This window comes from Bombus pascuorum, chromosome 4 (assembly GCF_905332965.1).
Source record: "Bombus pascuorum chromosome 4, iyBomPasc1.1, whole genome shotgun sequence".
Classification (NCBI taxonomy): Eukaryota; Metazoa; Arthropoda; class Insecta; order Hymenoptera; family Apidae; genus Bombus; species Bombus pascuorum.
This window is the reverse complement of record NC_083491.1, coordinates 5655917-5675246: the sequence shown is the minus strand read 5'-3', so window position 1 is coordinate 5675246 and position 19330 is coordinate 5655917. Positions and strand designations below refer to the sequence as shown.

The following is a 19330-nucleotide window of genomic DNA, read 5'->3' as shown; positions in this document are numbered from 1 at the left end:
CCAGATGAATCTGTTTGCTAGTGGACTGTAGATCCTATCCTATCCAATCCGCTGGAGAACGAAACCCGATCTTTTGTTCAGGAAACAGCAATTTAAATCGTTGACTGTTTAAAAGAACTTTAGCTTTAGCCGATAAACTTTTCAACTCGATCAAGGAAAACTCGTGCAATGAATGGTTAATTAAAGTTTGATCCCGATATAATACTAGTTCATTGAACGAACACTTCTTTTATAATCTTCGACCAGATAAAACTCAACGTAAATTTCAAATGAAAGTGATTAATTTGCTATATAAATCGATTCTCGTGGCCATAAGCAGGAGAAGCGTTTGCCCTATAAAGTCATATATGAGCTCTAAGAATGAAGGAGACATATTCCGAGATGACTTGATCCTCCTGGGATTAGAATGTATCGCTAGTGAACTGTTTATACGCTACAAACCTGTATATATTTTCGCATTTTACTGGTTCGTTTTCTTTTATCGACAAGCCGGGAAACAATGCATCCTGTCCTCCTATACGTAGGATTGGACGAATTAGCTGGAAAATATTGAAAGTCGCAGAGATTGCTTCGACTTAATACCCGTCATGAATACAATGTTAACAATACCTTGAGAAATAACCTAACCATAAAGTCTCCATTTATCAATAAGAGCTAATAATTCAAGATTAAAATAATGTCGCTTGAGATGTAGGACACTCGCTACTTTTCGTTTTCATTTGTTTGAAAATGCCAAATTTAATCGTTTCATTAAGACAAGAGAAAGAATGATCGATCGCTTTCAGACACACAGGCAATTTGACGAGGCACTTCGTAAAATTCATCCGAAACCTTTGTTCTCGTGGAGAAGTCATGCACTTTCGTTGGTCTTGCTCGTCCCTAGCTCACGAAGTAAGTTCATTAACGTGAATGAGGTGTTCCTGAAGAGGAGCCACTCATCGGAGAACGCCTCATGCCTCGAGGACGCCTCTCAAAGCCTTCTTATCGTTGCTTTAACACGTCGTTACATGCGAGGAACAGTGGCTCGGCTTGTGTATGTGCAAAGTAATTCACCGATGAAGTTTTTTAATCTGCTTGCGCGCAGGAGCATCACACTTCAAACAATGTTTATCGAGTTTAAAACGTTTGCAAATCGTTCTACGTGTTTGTTTTGTGTACAATTTTCCTCGATAAGTAGTCGCTGATTTTAATATGGCTTTCATTTAGAATAGACTAAATTTTGTGACAACTAATCCAACTCTGAGATTAATGCAATCATCTTAATCTCGATAAACAGAGAGATTCAGATAACAGCTGTTTCATTTACCGTGTACACTTCCCTATATGCTAATTCTGTGAAACACGGGACGATTAACTGTGTCCTTGCTAGTTGTAATTCAAAAGGAGGAATCTTTGCCGTCTGTTAAGCTAAATTAAATTACTCTCGATCAGACAGATAGGCAGGGTCTGTCTTGCAGATCATAGCAAGATAAAGATATTCGATGTGTGGAAATCGTGGAGAACTCTGGCTGTGGAAGTTCTTCGCACGGAAAGTTTTCTTTCAAACGGGATTTGGAGAAGGAAAGTTTGCAAACGATCACGAAACGTTCTCCCAAAAATAAAAGTTTCAGCTTGTAAGGCGGCCGCCCGGCGGCGCTTCCTTCTCAACGCGTTCTCGATTTAATTTTAGCACTTACGACTCAGTCCACTCGCGAGTTCCATCGAGGCAAAATCGACCACGCGTACACGCAAAATCTACGTCGCGACGTATGGCTTGATGTTTCCGGGTGACAATTAGAGGAGAACAGATTACAAGAAAAATAAATCTATTTCCTCTGAAAGTGTATCGTTATCTCAAGTGCTCGTTCGATATTTTTCTATAGCTTAGGTAAATAGTGATCGTAGTTATTTAAATTAAGTGCTTTGTAGGATATACATTTTATAATTTTAAGGTCGCAACATGGGTGAACGCAATGGCGGTTATTAAGCTTTTTTACTTCCTTCATCAAGAATTTATGGTCTACCGGTATAACTTTACGTAAAAAATTATTATAAACGTTTAACGACGCAATTTACGTGGATCAACACGATTCTCCGCCTCGTCCCATTACTCAGGCAACGCCGAAAGGCTGTGGTTGGGTACAGCGTGGTCCAAGAATATCCACATTGCTCGAGGCACGCAAGGGCAGCCAAAAGTTCAACATCCTCGACGAAAGCAACGTTTGCTTTCTCTTAAGCACCTTTAATCATTCTACAAACATTAAACGTGAAATCCCTAATATATTTTCTTATCATAAATTCATACTAAATTCTAAACTTTTAAAAATCAATTAAAAAATCGAAGAATAATTCAGATTCGTCTGCTGACTATATTTCTCTAATCGGCACGCTAGTACCGCGCTATTTCGTCAGAGGAAAACTTTCATGCGAATTCAAGTTTGAATATTAGGAAAACACGTTACGAAGGTCTGAAAGCTAGTGGTTCAATTAAGAAATAAAATAAGGAAAACTAAAATGACAAAGAAAGAGGATGAAAAGAAGAAAGAAGGGTCGCGTTATTCAGTCGACAATCAACCACGATGCAAATTACGGGTATTCATAATTTAACGTGCGCGCGCGCGCGCGCTATCCGCCGCTTTTAAGTGGGCGTTAAAGCTGCCCTCGGTTTTATTTCACGCCGCGTAATCCGGTTTGCTGCGTGCACGTGCCGCGTTTTTTCTCGTAAATTTCACCAAATGATTTTCGCACCGTGGAAATCATTCGCGCTGTTTCGACAGCTTTGTGAGTCCGATGAATGGGGTAAATTGAAACCTTTCCCAAGCTGCGCTTCCACTCCTTCCCCTGCGTCACTGTTCTTCCTCACTTTTCTGTAATTAATTTTTTGCATTAATTGTTGCTAATAGAAGCAACGTTCTGTTTAGAGGATAAAAATGTACCGCTCTGTCCGTACAATTAGTAACAACCTCCAATTGCATTTAAGACGTCCCTTTCATAGTTTTAAATAACTTTTCATATACCCGTGGAATAACTATGAACCCTTTGCGTATTACTGAATGCACGTCGGTGTTGCGATGAATCTGCTAAGCGATACGGTTATGAATGATACGCGTTTACTGATTGGAGATCGAATAAATATTTATTCGTAGAACGCAATTGAATACGTGCGCCGTAAAGATTTGTGCCTGTAAACATTTCATAGAGCAATATAACCGAGAAATGCATAGAGTGTTCAAAAAGGAATCTTGTACGGATTGTAGCAGAGTAACATTAATATAATCGCGATACAGCTTTATTTCTGCATTTCACTATTACGTCTATTATTTGAATCCACAAATGCTACAATCTCTGTTTGAGAAACTATCGTTTCAAAAGGACATTTAGTTTAAAACGACAGCTCCGTAAGTTATCCGTAGAAGAAGATTTTTGAAAGAAACTGCAGGGAATTGCGAGTTCTGGCGCGAACGTGTGCAAAGTTTACCAACAGCAGAATCGTTCTATTTGAAGCGAAAATAGAGCGCTCTCCAACTCTCTCTTTCTCTCTTATCACGTACGTGCGTTCACCCTCGTTCGACCCAAGAATATCCCACTGGAGGACAGTGTGGAGCGAACCTTTTCTTGCCTTATAATCGCCGTCAGACAGTGCGACGTAGCCGATGAAACCGACACCGCGTCTGTTTCATAGCCTGTCAAATATATTTGAAGTTGTAGCGGTCCAAAGGGAAAGTCGTCACGAGCTATAAAAGCGAAGAGTTTGAGTTCTATTTTATTTTCTCGTCTCTTCAGGATATTCATCGCACGAGTACAATGGTGTAGAATTTTAAGCCAAGAAATCTTCATATCGAGTAAAAGTTCTGTACATGATCCGTGCCTTTCACTGTATCGCAGGTGTTGTAATTTAACTCCAACACCAAAGTATGTTTCTTGATTAAGTGAACCGTAATTAATTCTGTGTTATTAAGAACAATTTCGTTGGAAACACAGAGTTTAAATATTAGTGAAAACATGAAATAACGATCAAGAGAGGTCAACGTATATATACAACGTATATATCAAAACGCAGCTGATTTCGCATCCTTTCGAAAGCAACGTGAATATTCGAGTCCTAGAGAAGTCGACAACCAACCGGGAGTTTCCCCTCGCATCCGGTGCAAGAGCGGAAGTTGCTGAAACGTTGAAAAATTATTTTTACTCCGAGAACCAGTTCCGAGCTGCGTGACTCGGTCGAAAGGCAGCCGAGCCCGAAGGTGGACCGGCGAAAATTCATTGCTACGGTTTCCGGCTGTCCACCGATCGAACAAATGTCGAGAATGTTGCGACTAGAGCTGTTGGGACTCGTGTTGCTGGCCTGTACTCAGATTCTCACGGAACATCGTAGTTTTTACGACACTATACCGCAATACGGCTACTCTAGACTTCCTGATCTTCCGGAACGGACGAGAGAGGTGCGCGTTAAGCAGGGCCGCTTACGTGGAATCGTGGTGCAGCCGAGGACCACCTACCATCTGCAGCCCGTCGATGTTTTTCGAGGTGAGATTTATAGCTGAAAATAATTTTCGTGCATACAAATACATCGTCGGTTATACAATGTACTCAGTAAATTAATTTCATTTAAAGACATAAATTAAACATATGTCATGTTCCAGTTAACGATATTTATTGCCAAACAGCAGCAATAATTAACTATATTTCCTTTATGCATGTTGGAAACAAGGATGAAAAATGCTGGTGTATTACACGGCATGCTAATAACACATATCGCGTAACGCTGTAACAGTATTGGTCATCGCAAAATCTAAAATAACACATAATTCTCACTCACCTGTTTCTAATTAATACCGAAATTTCTCCATAAATCACGGGAACTTAAAAATTCGGAAAAATGAACTAAGAGAGGTAGCTCGCATGCGGCAAAGGGTCAATCTCGATTGTTGGAATTCGTATACAATCATCGTTTAACGTAGCATATAGGAAATCTCAAAGTTTTGAGGCCAATCGTGTGACGGATCGAAGCCTGCCAGACGACGGGTAACGATAACACAGAGACCGGCACGATTTCAGTTTCCGGCTGCTGATACGGCGAACTTTAGCCAGAGGGTGAAAGTTTGTTCACAGCTGCATCAGCTCCTCATTTCTCTCTCTCTCTTTCTCTCCCTCTTTCTTTCCCCCCTCTCACTCCCTCTCACTCTCTCTTTCTCTCTAGCTCTCTGCAATATTAGTTGCGATGTATTCTCGCTGCGAGGATCCCGATACCTCAAAGGTTTCAAAACGAGAAGCGCGCAGGCTATTCCGGGAATAAGCGCTCCTCGTCTATGGTTCTTGGTCTTGTGCACGCGTGCACATTAGCTGGCAAAGCGGAATCGAGCAGGGTTTGTACCTTCTTGAGTTCCCCGAGATCCTCTGACATTCCTTGGCATCGGCTACTCGATTCTTGAGCGTTCCCGCGTGTGCAAACGGTTCCGTTTGAGCATGGAATGGCACAGAGGGAGTGTAGGATAAATTAAGGACAGGTTACAGTCTCCAGAGTCTTCAAATTGGGATGGGGAATGTCAAATAAGTAGTAGAGGAAGCGCATTTCAGTTCTTTAGAACCTATTAACAAAACGAGGTTTGTATGTCTTCTGAGACTACGATAAATTTAGACTTAGTGAAATGTGTCTGAAACGTTCGAAACGAAGTTTGTCGAACGACATTATCTTTATGTAAACAGTATCGTGTTAGCACAAAGGAATGTGCAAATGCATATGAACTAGGTAAATGCAAATGTGGACTAATTCCGTATGAATAAAAATACCTGCGAAAAGTATTTTAATTGCTTTTAGTTTCAAACAAATTTTATTCCGGTTGTTAGGTTAAACGCAAAAAATCTTCAATCGTTGTGATCACAGGTTTTAAATCCGAGATGTTTGCAATCAGACTTTTCGATTTGTACTTGCTCAGCTGAGCGATTTAATATTTTATGCGGTAAAGCCAGTGGCCTGGCAATCCAATTTACACGGAAATAGGGTAAAATGGATCAGCCGTGATCCTTACTGCCAGGCTGGAGCGTGTTAACATCGACCGCCGGACGAACGGGATCAATTTAATCGATCTACTCACGGCGTAATAAAACTTTACGCTGATTATCGCGTGGCGATTATTCGTCCTACAGATCAGCTATTACATTACTCCTTTGTCTAACAATAAGAATTCCCACCTATGTTTCGACGTACTATTTCGTACTCCCTAAGTAAAACTTTCTAATTTAAACTTCTCAATTTGAGTTTTGGCATTTGAACTATTTCACTTAAGTTTTCGAATTTTTTATTCAAATCGATCTTCGACGAATAATTTATATCTAACTCGATCCGAAACGAAAGAACTTCAACTCCTCAAATATGTAAAACTCGATACTAGTCACTCGAAACAAGTTACGCTTCTTAAACTAATCATAAGCAACTTAATGTTTCAGGAGTGCCATATGCAGAACCACCAGTCAAATCCTTGAGGTTTTCTCCTCCAAAATCGCCGGAAGAATGGCGTGATTTAAGACAATTTCAAGATTTTGCACCTGTGTGTCCTCAAACGCTGCCAAACCTGCGAGACGAGGTGAAACCGGTTAGATACGAGTACCTAAAGAAGCTACTGCCGCAGCTAACGAACCAAAGCGAGGACTGCCTTTACCTAAACATCTACACACCCCATCAACCCGAAGGTAAGTGAACTGAAATGAATTATTTTATTATTTAAAAAATTATTTTTTCCACGATTGGAAAGCAACGATAACAAAGAAGTCAACAAAATTTCTTCACTCTCTACGATTAATCAAATATTACGACGTCAATTTTGCGGATCAGCTTAGGATTTACGACGTCGAATAGTATATTTTTCGCTTTACCGCGGTTTATGATCCTCGGTTATGGCTGTTAGACGACGTTAAAGGAAGATTCGTGACCGATAATACTGTGAACTGCATGGATATCTACAGTGTAAAAAAAGGGAGAAATTTCGTGACGGTAAACAGTGATTCGAGCCGCTTTATTCTTGACGCTTTGCCAAGAAAATAAGAGGGGCGGAGTGTTCTGTGTAGAGAAAGTCTTTACCTAAAAGACAATTAGAGAACAGGGTACTTTTAGCCGCGTTTCATCTACTTTCGGGCTACCCTAATTTCGAGTCCATGTTTAACTCTCTCCACGGCGAGATTCCGAATCTACTCACATCCTGTTTTCTTTAATCACGTCTAATTTACCTCTGGCAATTAACCTCACCGAACAGTAAATTTGCGAAAAACGTCCGATATCTCGTACCGAGATAAAGGAACCGTTACGATTTTATCATCTTCCAGCAAGTTTTGAGAGAAAAGTAATAAAATCAAATATCTTTTCACTGATTCTTCAAAATTGGGTTTCGAAGCAACTTTTACTGCGTTGTAAAAGTAGTCCAGCACGGCCATAAATATGCTTTGGCATATTTGAAATACCATATGAACCTTCGTTATCGAATATTTCCGAAATTTCTAGATATTCAAAGTTCATCGAAGCTCGAATTCTTCCAATTTCTACGTCTTTTTTTTTTTATAAAAATGGTTATGGATCTTAATTGCGGTAGATACACATTTTTCGGTTTATTAAAAAAAAAAAAAAACCGCTACCATACAACGTTTCCACTGGACTGACCATAGTTTCCGGTATTGTCCAGTGGACTGGTTACACGAAACACGCGCATTCAGACGATACCTTTTGTCGACAATTTTGTCGCATTCAGAGGCGCAGCAGATGCATCAAATGGATGCGTTGTTTTCGCCGGAACGAATCGAACGCACGCGAAACATCGGAATATTTTGCAAAATTGCCCTATCTCTATTATACATTATATACGTACCTATTATCGAATGTAACAACCATTCTTTTAGAATCGATCGTAAACTGTCTTCTTTCGATAAAATAAGAAGTAACATTCAATTTTCTACGAGCTCGAATTCCGTTACAAGTGCGATATTAAAATTTACGATAAAGGAAGTAGCTGCCAGTCGTTCCGCTTTGAACTTCATATTGGATTTCCTGTTTTCTTAAAGTTGAATGTCCTTTGCCGTAGTATCATGGATACGCGCCAGAGGACACATTGTTGGTGCAACATACCAAAAAGCTTTGCACGAGAAGAATCCCGATTTGATTGTTAGCGAAGATAAAAGTAGAATGTGTTTGTAAAATCAAAAAAAAAAAAAAAAAAAGAAAAGAACAAGAGGAAAATTTCCTTAGAGAGGTACAATGATAATGTTTCTTTTTTCCATTTTCTTCCATGACGTGAATTTTTACGAATTTATTCCCAATTTTCTGTTGCCGAAAATAAAGACCATAAAGCACGGGTTTAGCGTGGAATTAGTATTGGAACGAAAATGGAGTCCTTGATACAGAAGACGTATAACGATGAATTCGTTTAATCGCGATCGATGAATGAATACAAAACGAAAAGTAATCATAAAAAACGACTGACGTATAATTGCGTAGAACACGTTGATGCGCGTTCGGCGAATTCATCCGTTCCCCGTACTTAGCCTGTTCGAAAAGCTAATTAAAAGTAATCTCTCGCGTTTGCGACGAGCCGTTAATTAAGGGGAGAAAAACGCGGAGTACGGCACCGATTATTCCCTCGGGGATTACTAGAGATACTCTCCCTCTTGTTCCTCCTCAGCGTCACTGCGGTGTTTCAGACCCTTTCTCTCTAAATTCAGTCTGTTCGTTTCATAGATAAGCGTAAAAATGAACTAAGACAAGGTGTGTTTTGCGTCGACGTGCAAATATTATTGTCCGTTTGCACTGAGCTTCTCCCCCTGATGAGACTCGAATAGAGATAATGTGGTTATCGTGAGATTATATTGGTGAATTTAAGTATCTTCCCTCTTTTTAAAAATTCTCCAATCTTCTCCACGTTGAGAATGCCAAGGAAGATTACGTGGAAGATTGTGGAGGATCTATGCAAATAGATGAGGAAGATACATCTTCCTGATTGGCTGGAAATAAATTAACCTGTGGAATAATGAACGAATTGAAAGGGAAGTTGTTTGAAGTCTGCGGCTAAGTAATTTTCAACAAGAGCCAAACATGTTTATCAACCGTTCCGGGAGAAAGGTTCGTTCGTTGGGATGCCGTAGTTTCGTAATAAGGGATCATAAATTATACCCGTTATCTGTCGCAGCCAGGGGCTAATGAACGCGGGATCGGATTTCTCGTGATTTTAAAGAGCCCCGAATTTGACTTGGAAATCATCCTTCTCCATATTTGTTTCCACCTGGAACGTGAAACACGATCATAGTTTACGAAAGAAGTCTTTCAACAGTTTCGTAATTTCACGAGTACGATTAGATTTTCTAGTATTCGATGATACTTGAGAAATATTCCATTGAAAATCATTTCCAATTTCAATTTCTCTCTTGCCGTATCTCGATGGTTTCGCGAAAGAAGTAAAACAACGAAGAACTTGCGGATCCGTTCGAGAAAATACGAAAAGGCCGATGAAAGATGCGCCGCCGTTGCAAATAAATTGGAACCGTCCGGCTATGGGTTAGAGGGGCTGTTCTCGGGAAGATATATACGCCCTCTTAAATACTGGAACCGACGCTGGAGTGGGAAGGATGGTAGAGAAAGCAGCTCTGAAAGAGCGGACTCGCGTCTCGACGATAGGCACCCCACGGCCCTTGAAAATATCGGGAAATTCATTAATGCCCGATCCGCGGGGTTCGGTCAAATAAATTTTAGCCTGGTGGATGAAATTTACAGCGACACACGGCACCTTTAAAATGAAAACCGACACCAGTGTCGGTAGCCTGCTGCTACTGCTATTCCACGATTTTCTCGTGTTACCAACATGTTACAGTCTTTATTCTGGCTTTCATACACAAGATGATTCATCTAGAAGCGTGTAGAGTGTACAAGGGTAGCGCTTTTTCAATCAAACGTCTCTTTCAAAAAAGTCTCTACTCGTATCACTTGACGCTTATATATATCCTACTTCCTTCCTAGGGTGATTAACCTTGTTGTTAAGGTCCATGATGCTACCCATAGGAAAAAGAAACGGTAATATGTCATAGGTTTTCCTTCGAATGTCCGACCTTTCAAAAGATTGAAAGAAAGAATCGTTAGATGTGAATGGTACGATAGAAATTTTTAGTAGAATTTCTGGAAATTCTCGTCGCAATGAAATTTCGTACAGAAAGCTTGAAAAAAGAAACCGGGACTGTGACCGATAAAAACCTTCGGATCAAAAAATAAATGTCTAACCAAATTTTCCTACTACATCAGGACCTGGTAGCATTTCAGAAACTAAACGAACCACGCGAATCACGTTTGGCCACACAGGTTGTATAGTCGATATGTCTCCTTTTTTTTTCTCCATCCTCTATTTCACTTCATCGATATAATGACTCGCGACCATTTCGAGGCAGCAGTTCGTATGACGCTGGCAGCAGGTTTTTCCACGTGAATTTCGTACACGATTCTCGTCACTCTTTTCCACTGCTCACGTTTTCGCTTTAACCAGCAACGAAAGACACTAATTTTTACGAGTAACTTCGTTCCGACCGGCGAATAACGCGGACTTCATCCGCAAGCCACGTATTCGCCCTCTACCCTCTCCGGAAACAGTGTTCGGAGTTTCCTTTGAATATGGAAACGCATTATCCGCCGCCAAACGCTGCCACGTAGAGATCACGCTGTTGGAATAGCAAAAATCTCGTTCGATTTGATATCACGTCAACGAGAATTAGTGGCCGTGGCTGCCTTTCTTTCTACGTTTGTTTGTCAAGCGATGGAATTCGTGCGTTTTGTCAAATACCTTTCCTCTGAAGCTCATAGGCCTGAAAAATAATGCAGCATTATTTCCCCTTTTGCGCGTTTTTACGATTACATCTGAACTCCATTGCCGTTTATAGAAACTCATCACGTTTTAGTGACCTTTAAAGAAGATAAAACTGTGCTTAGTAGGTGAGAGCACGTATTGTGCACTCGATGCACTATGGTTTCGATCATAACCGTTCGATTTTCAACATACTACGTCACGAAGCTTTTAGAATGGACATCGTAGCGGAAATATCCTCGGATAAAGAAGCACAGTTCTCCATTCCTTGCTGATACGATTTCGTTCCTTAACACCTCACGAAAAAGAGGCCGAGGCTGACCGTAGGAGTTTCGAAGAATAGTGTCAGGTGCGCGGCCGGAAACACGTCGATCCGGTCGATTCCCTTCACGTTTACGGATTTCCGACAAATTCAATTTCTTCGTTGGCCTTAATCCTTGCCGCTCGCTGATCCCCTTTGTCCGGCGTCGGAGTATCGGAGTCCCGTAATCTCGTAATCGGAGTCGGGGACTTTAAGGCGTCGCCAATGCTCTGACAAATTTCGTTTCCTTGCTACTCCACATGTACTTTGATCCTTTCATACGCTTGGAAATCGTTCCTATTGCCTTTTCGATAGATTAATCGTATCCTAAGAATCTCATTTCCTTTTTACTATATTAACACGCGAATCTGAATGCTGAAAATGTCGATTCTTTATTAGTATCATTCTTAGGTTGTCAATTATACAGTAGTCCAAAGCAAATGTTTAAGTCTACCATAAGTATTAATCAGAGCACCTAGGACGATCGTTTGTCCGCGGATGTATCGGAGTTTTGAGGTCGAGGATGATCCGAGAGGGAAACGTGTGCTCGAGTAGCACTCGGCTGTCTCGAAGCTTTTGTGCAGCTTCGTCCCCGCGAGCTTCTAGCACACAAAAAAAAGTTCAATTTCTTTTGTATGGCGCTTAATCCGACACCAAAAGAACTTGCTGAAACGCGCACTCTTTCTATCTTCTTCTTCTCCGAGACTTCTCCTCTTTCCTTTTCTTTTTTTTTTTTTTTTCTTGTATTTTCGGTTATTACTTACGGTGTACTAAAACTAGCATTTCTTTGACTAACCTGTTTGCCAGGATTTTCATCATCCATAAATGCTAATCCTTGTTATTTAAGAAATGTCTATCTTCTTGTTTAACGGTGAAACCGTGTTCGGTCAATAGCTAAAGAAATTTGAAGATATTTCAAAGGGTCAATGAATTATGGGATACTTCCATCCCTCTTTGATAAAATGTCAGTTTGGCCCCACTCTTCGCGGCTAATTGACCATCCATACGAAATCAGTAACATTTACTGATTAATGTAGCTTGCTTCGAAAAAGGGATGCCACCTCGCGACGCGTCGTTACGAATGAAATTTCACGTCTGTCTTGCCGCCGTCGATACTAACTAATTAATAGTAAATCAGTCTGTGTGGATAATGGATGGCGTTTTACCAGGTTGCGTCGGTGCGCGTTCTCGTATCGCGAATAACATGGTGTGCTCCATGTCGGGCCGATAACGTCGTTATCAGTGCATATGGGTTTCAGGGCCCACGTGCGTTTGTCATATCTGCAGTCGCGACGTCGACGCGGGGTTGGGGGTTTGGAAGAGGGTCGAACGACAGAAGAGGAGAATAGTGGCCGTTCAAGCATCTACCAACCCCTATTTTCCAGCCACCTCCGTTTATTCCCTATGCACGGGGATTTCCAACGTGATTTTCAGCGTGCAACGGAACGTCAATATTAAATTTACAAGGGACCAGAGAGATCTTTCATGGTGTTGCATGTCCATCACGCTGAAAACGTTTCGAACGAGTCGTTCGTTCTGTTTGACAAAATCGCGAGCCTGAAAGAGGAAATTTCGTGGAAATTCAAAGCTTCCGTTTGCCCCCGTTCAAATGGCAAGATAAGTTTCTACATGCGAACTAGCCACAGTCTGACTGTATTTTCCGTCCGATTAAATTAATTCGAATTCTCTGATTTCAGATGTTCTTTCCGATACCACGCTTCCGTTACTCTTCCTTTGTAGTACGTTAACGTGCCTATCTTTTTCGTAGAAACTAAGTAAATCAAACGTTTTATCGGCGTAAGTTCTTTTAGGAATCGTCTTGGACGTATTTAGATTCGCGAGACAACGGAATAAAACCGATGGAAAAGTATGTTTGTCGAACAGTTTTATTTCGTGCTGTGGCGATACGTCGTAACATACCTATCCAATGTGCTTGAAAATTTTCGCAATGTCTTTCAACGATTCGTCTCAAGAAGAGATAGAGGAGATCCTGTTCAAATAGATCAAAAACCTGAGGCTCCTCAAGCGGGAATTGAAAATCCACAGTAGGACAGACGTTCATATATCACGCCGATCCGGACAAAATGAAACTTGCAGCGGTAGATAAAGCGCTCGACCAATAATATTCGCATGCTTCTATAATGCACTCGTTCATCATCTTTGAGCATAAATAAATTCACGTAGTATTTTACTTTATTGGAGATAGAGAAGCCACACGTTGTATTAAAATATACCTGTGAATAATAAATAAATAATTCGCTACCTGTGAACGTATTATTTATAAACTGTTTGTATAGGCATACGATTATAAATCTTCCACGATAAAATAGAAGTTAGAACGTTAAAAGGAAAAATGTTATGGATTTCAAGAACAAACGAAACTCGATTATATCGTCATCGTTTGCCTAGTTGATCAAGAACGGGCTCGTTCTACTTGCCGATATGCTGCGTTCACAGTAACACGATGTCAGAGAATAAAGAAAGAATTACACAGGGAGCGATGTTCACGAAGAATTTCAGATTGCCATGAAGTTGGTCCCGTTAGTGGCGTTATGGGATCGGGCCGGAAATTGACTTTGTTAAGCGAGGAAGCCGTGCGTCTCGTCGCGTCGTCGGGCGTCGCAGGATGCCTGCACGCGTCCCTTAAAAGTCTAATGGTTCGTGCCGTGAAAGTTGTTTTCGTTACGACGTCCTTCCTTGTTACAACACGCTCTTTCACCCACGACGCGAGTAACGCGCTCGTATTTACAGGCGGCCATTTTTGGCGCGCATACGTGTCGTGAATTTCGACTCTTCGAGGAAAAAGCTGTTATCTTCAGGCTTCGTGTTGTCTGTACGAAACTATGGGGGCCGAACATAGCGGGACAGAAAAGTGAAAATATTTTTAAAATTCTGTGACGTGCAAGTTCGCATGAGATGGATCGAAATTTGAGAAATTCTCGAGTTCAAGGACTGTACATTTCGATAAGAAGCTGCGGAGAAGCTTGAAACGATCGATTATTACGATGGGATAGCTAGACCAATAGTCGGTAACGATGCACAGAAAAAAGGAATGAGCTTTCAGCCGCTATATATAAAATTTGTCTAATGGTTCGAAGAGCAGGGCCGATCTCCCTTCCTTCTTCCGCTCTTTCTTTGCTCTATTTCCAGCACGATACCTCTGCTCTCTCGCCCGGTGGCTGACCTTTCTTTCCTTTCCCCCTTTTTCTCTTCCTTTGTACCACCACCTCCGCACTCCGCCTCTCGTGCAACGAACCTCTACGCCCCTCCGTTTCTTCGCCACTGACGCCTTCTTCCTTTCCCGGCGAGTGCGCCGGAGAGTTTGAAAGAACTTAAAATAAACGACGCGCTCCAGCCGCGTTTCTCTCGCTGGCTGACAATACTCTACCCGCCCTTCCCCATCTCTTGTCATTGTTGCTTCTTGCGAGCCGAAACTTTTGTCCTCGACCACGCGTTTCTGTAATTTCGATGTCGTCCACCCTGTGGATAGACTACAGAATTTTTCTATTGCTTCGGATAACTTTCTCTCAAGCGTTGAAATATAAAGCTGAGTTACTTTCGCTGCTATACGCGCATCCAGATACTTCCGTAGGGCTTGATTAAAAATTCTTGTAAAAGTCAAGCATGTATTGTACATGATTTTTATGTCGAATAGACGGAACAACGCAACTTTGGCTGGAAGAATCAGGTTTCTTTAAAACGCTCGTTAACTAAATTGCACGTTAGCCGGTGCAGCTCATTAACCGGTAATAGTAATTTCCCAGAGTACCGTCGAGAGTTGCCGTCGCAGGCGTCTTGGAGGATGGAACACACGACGAACCCGACGACATCCACGGGCCAGCCGGTGAAACCAAACGCCCGCCGGGATTCGCGGCTATTTGCATTCCCTATCTCTGTAGTTAATCGTTACTCGGTAAACAAGCGTGTCCATGCTCTGGCTGGTGCAGTCCATCGAGATTAACGCGCACTATATACAGTGGCCGGTTTTCACCTATCCTGCCTCGTCGTGTAATCAGTTACATCATTATGCGTGGTGCATGTATCCAAATTGTTTTCCATACTATCATGGTGCCTCTTGCCAAGGGATATCACGATATCAGCTTCGTTTCATTGTCTTTGATCCCTGGTAATGGGTTCGCGAATCATCAACGAAACACCGTATATTTCGCTCATGAATAAACAGGTAATTCGTCGTTTTGAGGCGATTGGAGTCACAGTTGCAGTGGATTCACAAAAGCGCTAGATATACACAGCTGGGATTCCCGACTGTCGGTGTTGCGACCTGAAACATTTAATTAAACCATTCGAAACTGAATCCGTTCTAGTTTGGCTAGTATGTTTTCTTATTGTTGTTCTTTCCATTTTCATTCGAATCGAGATGGAGTCAGCAACCTAGTTTTTCAAGGTCGCGACGGATCGTGCACCACGGTGCAACGTGAGGCGCATTAATCAGAAGTGTTTCACGTTGATTAAAATCCCGGTGGTTTTCGTAGATTGAATTGTAACGCCGCGGCCTTAGGTGTGTACGCGATTCATTTGCGTTCATATTAAAAACATGCATCGTCATCGCGAAATCACGAGACGTAGAATTATTAAACAGTCGATTAAAAGCATCGGGCTGGTAATGTATCACGGTATCCAGTCGTGTTCGCGAACGTGAGCCACGTAATTACCTCAAATGGTTTTCCCAATGGAACGCGTAATTACGTTAAAGAATCGCAGACAAACTGGAAAATTAAAAGTCGTGTTAACCTCGGCCGCGTAGGCCGTCGAACGGCCATTAACGGTGATTTATTCAAGTTCGACTTAACAAATTGTGCCGCCTGAGGACAGAAGGCATTGTTAACGCTCGTACTTGTGAAAATCACGTCCGAGTAATTGGTGAGTTTTGCATGATAAACGATGTACCGATGGTAAAAATCCCTTCTCGAAGGAACCAACTCGCAGTAAAGTACAAAAACGACTTTATTTTAAACTAAACTACGCAGATTATGCGGAGTAGACTGGTGTAGACGGTGTTTACGAACCATGAAAATTCTATGGGAAGAGGCTCTATGAAACCTTATTAGAAAAAGCTTGAATTTTTTAACGTGTTCTCTTCTTTATATTAAAATGCGAAATGTAGACATTTTACTTTTATCTAACCCACTAATTAATGGTTTTAATACTTTGTAACCCTCGAGCCCGGAGTTACTGGATGCGAGAAAGCAAACCACGGGATAATTTACAGCTTGGAAAGAGGAAAGGTTAATCAACGATGGATATAAAATTAGCCTGAAAGGTAAGGTTCGTGTGATAAATCCAAGCAGTTCAAACAAGAGCTTTCTACGCAAATAGAATTCTCGTATTCGATTTATCGATCTCTCACATCGTTCTCCATTTCAATCGTAGATCTGATAATTTTAAGTATCTTTCAGTGGCACGATTTTATCGAAACAAATCGCCACGACGCGACGCGACGAAGGAGCAACAGAAATTTTGTTCGTTCCGGGTTCTCCACTTAATATGGAGGAACAGCGCTGGAGCGTGCAACTGCTGCTCACAGCCTATCTAAGGGCTAACAGACGCCGTGATGGCGAACAGTAACATATCGGTCGTGCATGCCACGGATTTCGGTTCATCATTATGGAAGTCTCGAAGCGTGGCCGCGTCGAAGAAACCTCTCTCCGATAACGCTGCCCACTATGAATATCCGTTCATTCGGTTGGCCGTGTTTACCCGCGGTTATACCGCTGTTGAGGATCGCGTAAGGAATTGGGACGTGAGCACCCTGATAATTTTGCCCTACGTGTCCAGCCAAGGATTAATTTTCGCATTAAACGCCAGATTAAACCTTTGTTCCTCTTGATTGATCTTTCTCCGGCGTTACTTCCTCGAAAGCTCGCATTCGAGAAATTCCTTTGAATTTTTATCTTTTCCGGAAACGACAGACTTCAGACGACGATGATATCTGTCCGATAAGGAATTAGATAAATTGTATGTGAAACGATCGTCTGTAGAAATCAATGAATTCGCGATGACAGTTATTCACGCTGAAATAATCGCAGGTCAATTGGAATAGTTTTTAAGAGGATTCGTGGAACGTTTAGTGTCTCGTCGATTGCCTCGGGGACCGTTGGCCGTCTATTGATTCCTTCAAGACTCGAACTGATTCGGCCGTTTCAACGTTTGCTTACCGTTCTATCTTGATCGGAAATCGGACAAGCAATTGCACATGATGGACACGTTCATAATGGAATCAGTCGCGGTTCCCGTTAGATAAATTCTGTACGTTCGATCGAGCCTGCCGTCGACATTTTCGTACAAATATCAGTCTCTATACAATTCTAATTAGGTAATTAACTTATTTGTTTCAGCGGTCCACCCTTTAACTGCTTGAGAATCGTTTGACTATAGGATGTGAGATATCGATAACGAATTTTCTAGAAAATTTCATCCAATATTGAAAACATATTAATTAAATTATATTAAATTATAATAGTAATTATTTTACATATAATATAAATTATACTGAATATTAAAATATCAATATTAAAGATATCGCGCAAATTAAAAGCATTGATATCAAAAATATTGAGTAAATTAAAAACATTAATTTTACAAATATTGAGTAAATTAATTCTGTGAATTATCGTCAGTTCGATTACCACCGATCACCCGCACGAAACGTTTAAACTATTTAATTTCTACCACTCTTCGATTTCCAAAAATATTTGAGAAATTTAAACCATCGAGCCATCTCGAACGAGTCACAGTGTTTGCCTTTTTAAATAGACGTGAAATCTTCTTCGCCTTTTCTAAATTAAACAATGCCACTTCAGATCCACAAATATACATGAAATCGCGTATCCCAGATGATCTGGTCGTCTCATTCTCAATGTTAGAATCGGAAGCAGACAACGTCTACCGCGAAATTCGTTTCCTCGATAAGAATCACTCTTGCCCGCAACATCCATAAGACAATTCGTCGGTGGCAGAAGGTATCGTCCTCGGAAGGATCCCTTATCGTTTACAAATCGCAGCAATTCAACGAAGATTGGTTGTAAGGCGGTGTTTCGCGAAGCGATCGAGTCGTTTCGGAGTCCGCTGTAAATTCATGAGGTATCTATTCGGGACGAACGACGTAGCTTTCCATGCGAACGCTACCGGAAACGGCGGTATGGATCGCATCATTGTCGACGGAGAATCGATAAATCGGCGTGGCTTCGAAACGTAAATCGTTTGTCGAGGTAAATGACACGAGGAGTAACCTCGTTCGCGTCTGAAAATCTTCGAATCGTTTCTTTTTTTCACGATCATAGTTCGTTTCGTTGATCATAGTAACTGACCATTATATTTACAAAAATAGGAGCCCGAGTTCTCAACCCTCTTCGTATTATGTATCTGTTTTGCTACCTTTTTATTAAACACAAATTAAATTTCGTAACAAATTGTTTGGATCATTTGTCATTTTGGAAGACTCGTTTTATGAGTTACTGCAGATACAGATACTCAAGAACCTCGACTAAAGGGAAGGACGATGTGGGAAAAAATGTTCGACTGCTTACAATTACAATAATAATACAGCACATCGAGCAGCAAACCATTAAAAAGTCCGTATCTGGTTTCTCGTTAGGTCCTGAAACTTGGAAAAAATTTCCACCGTAGTTTGCTGAAACAATCTCTCAGACGGCAGATTCAATTTCCTGGCGAAAAAACACAAGCTGTGAATTTCACGAGAAAGTTAACCCTTTCGAGAGTAGAAGGAACATTTTTTCCACGGCATTTTCAATTATATTTAGATAGATTAGCGTTCTTAGATTTTATGCTCCTCTTTTCTTTGATTCGTGATATCGCTGCAAGTTCACGAGCATCTGAAATTACTTGCCTAATGCAGATTTGCGTAACAAGAAAGTTATTTGAAACCCTGGAGCTAAATCGTCATTTATTCTTGCTCAGACTTGCGCAACAAAGTGGCGACTTAACTTTGATTCATTGCTTGCTGCCTGATTAAATTCTAATTCGAAGAACGAGAGTATGCTTCTCCACAGTAATTTTGTTGAAAGAACGTTTGTTTCGTAAAATTTGCGTAGTACAATTTAAAGCGACGAGGAGATAGCCAGAACAAAAACGAAATCAACGTCTTCGTTAAGTTTCCGACAGACCTATCGACATATTCATCGAACGCATCAATTCTGAAACGACATTGTCGAATTTTCACGAAGAGTGGCAATTTAACTAGTGT

The 19330-nt window shown here is 41.1% G+C and overlaps 1 protein-coding gene across 3 annotated transcripts in view; it reads left to right on the top strand.

Moving 5' to 3' along the window:
- Window positions 1-1696: 1696 nt before the first annotated feature.
- LOC132906168 (uncharacterized) overlaps window positions 1697-19330 on the top strand; it is a 56029-nt gene continuing 38395 nt past the window's right edge. For 2 of the 3 annotated variants that reach the window (XM_060958076.1, XM_060958074.1), the window contains exons 1-3: window positions 1697-1867; window positions 3682-4506; window positions 6427-6669. In XM_060958076.1, the coding sequence (XP_060814059.1) occupies window positions 4278-4506; window positions 6427-6669 (472 nt within the window). In that variant the 5' untranslated portion in view covers window positions 1697-1867; window positions 3682-4277. Of the gene's footprint in view, window positions 1868-3312; window positions 4507-6426; window positions 6670-19330 lie in introns of those variants that run through there. The other variant, XM_060958075.1, reaches the window with a different exon arrangement.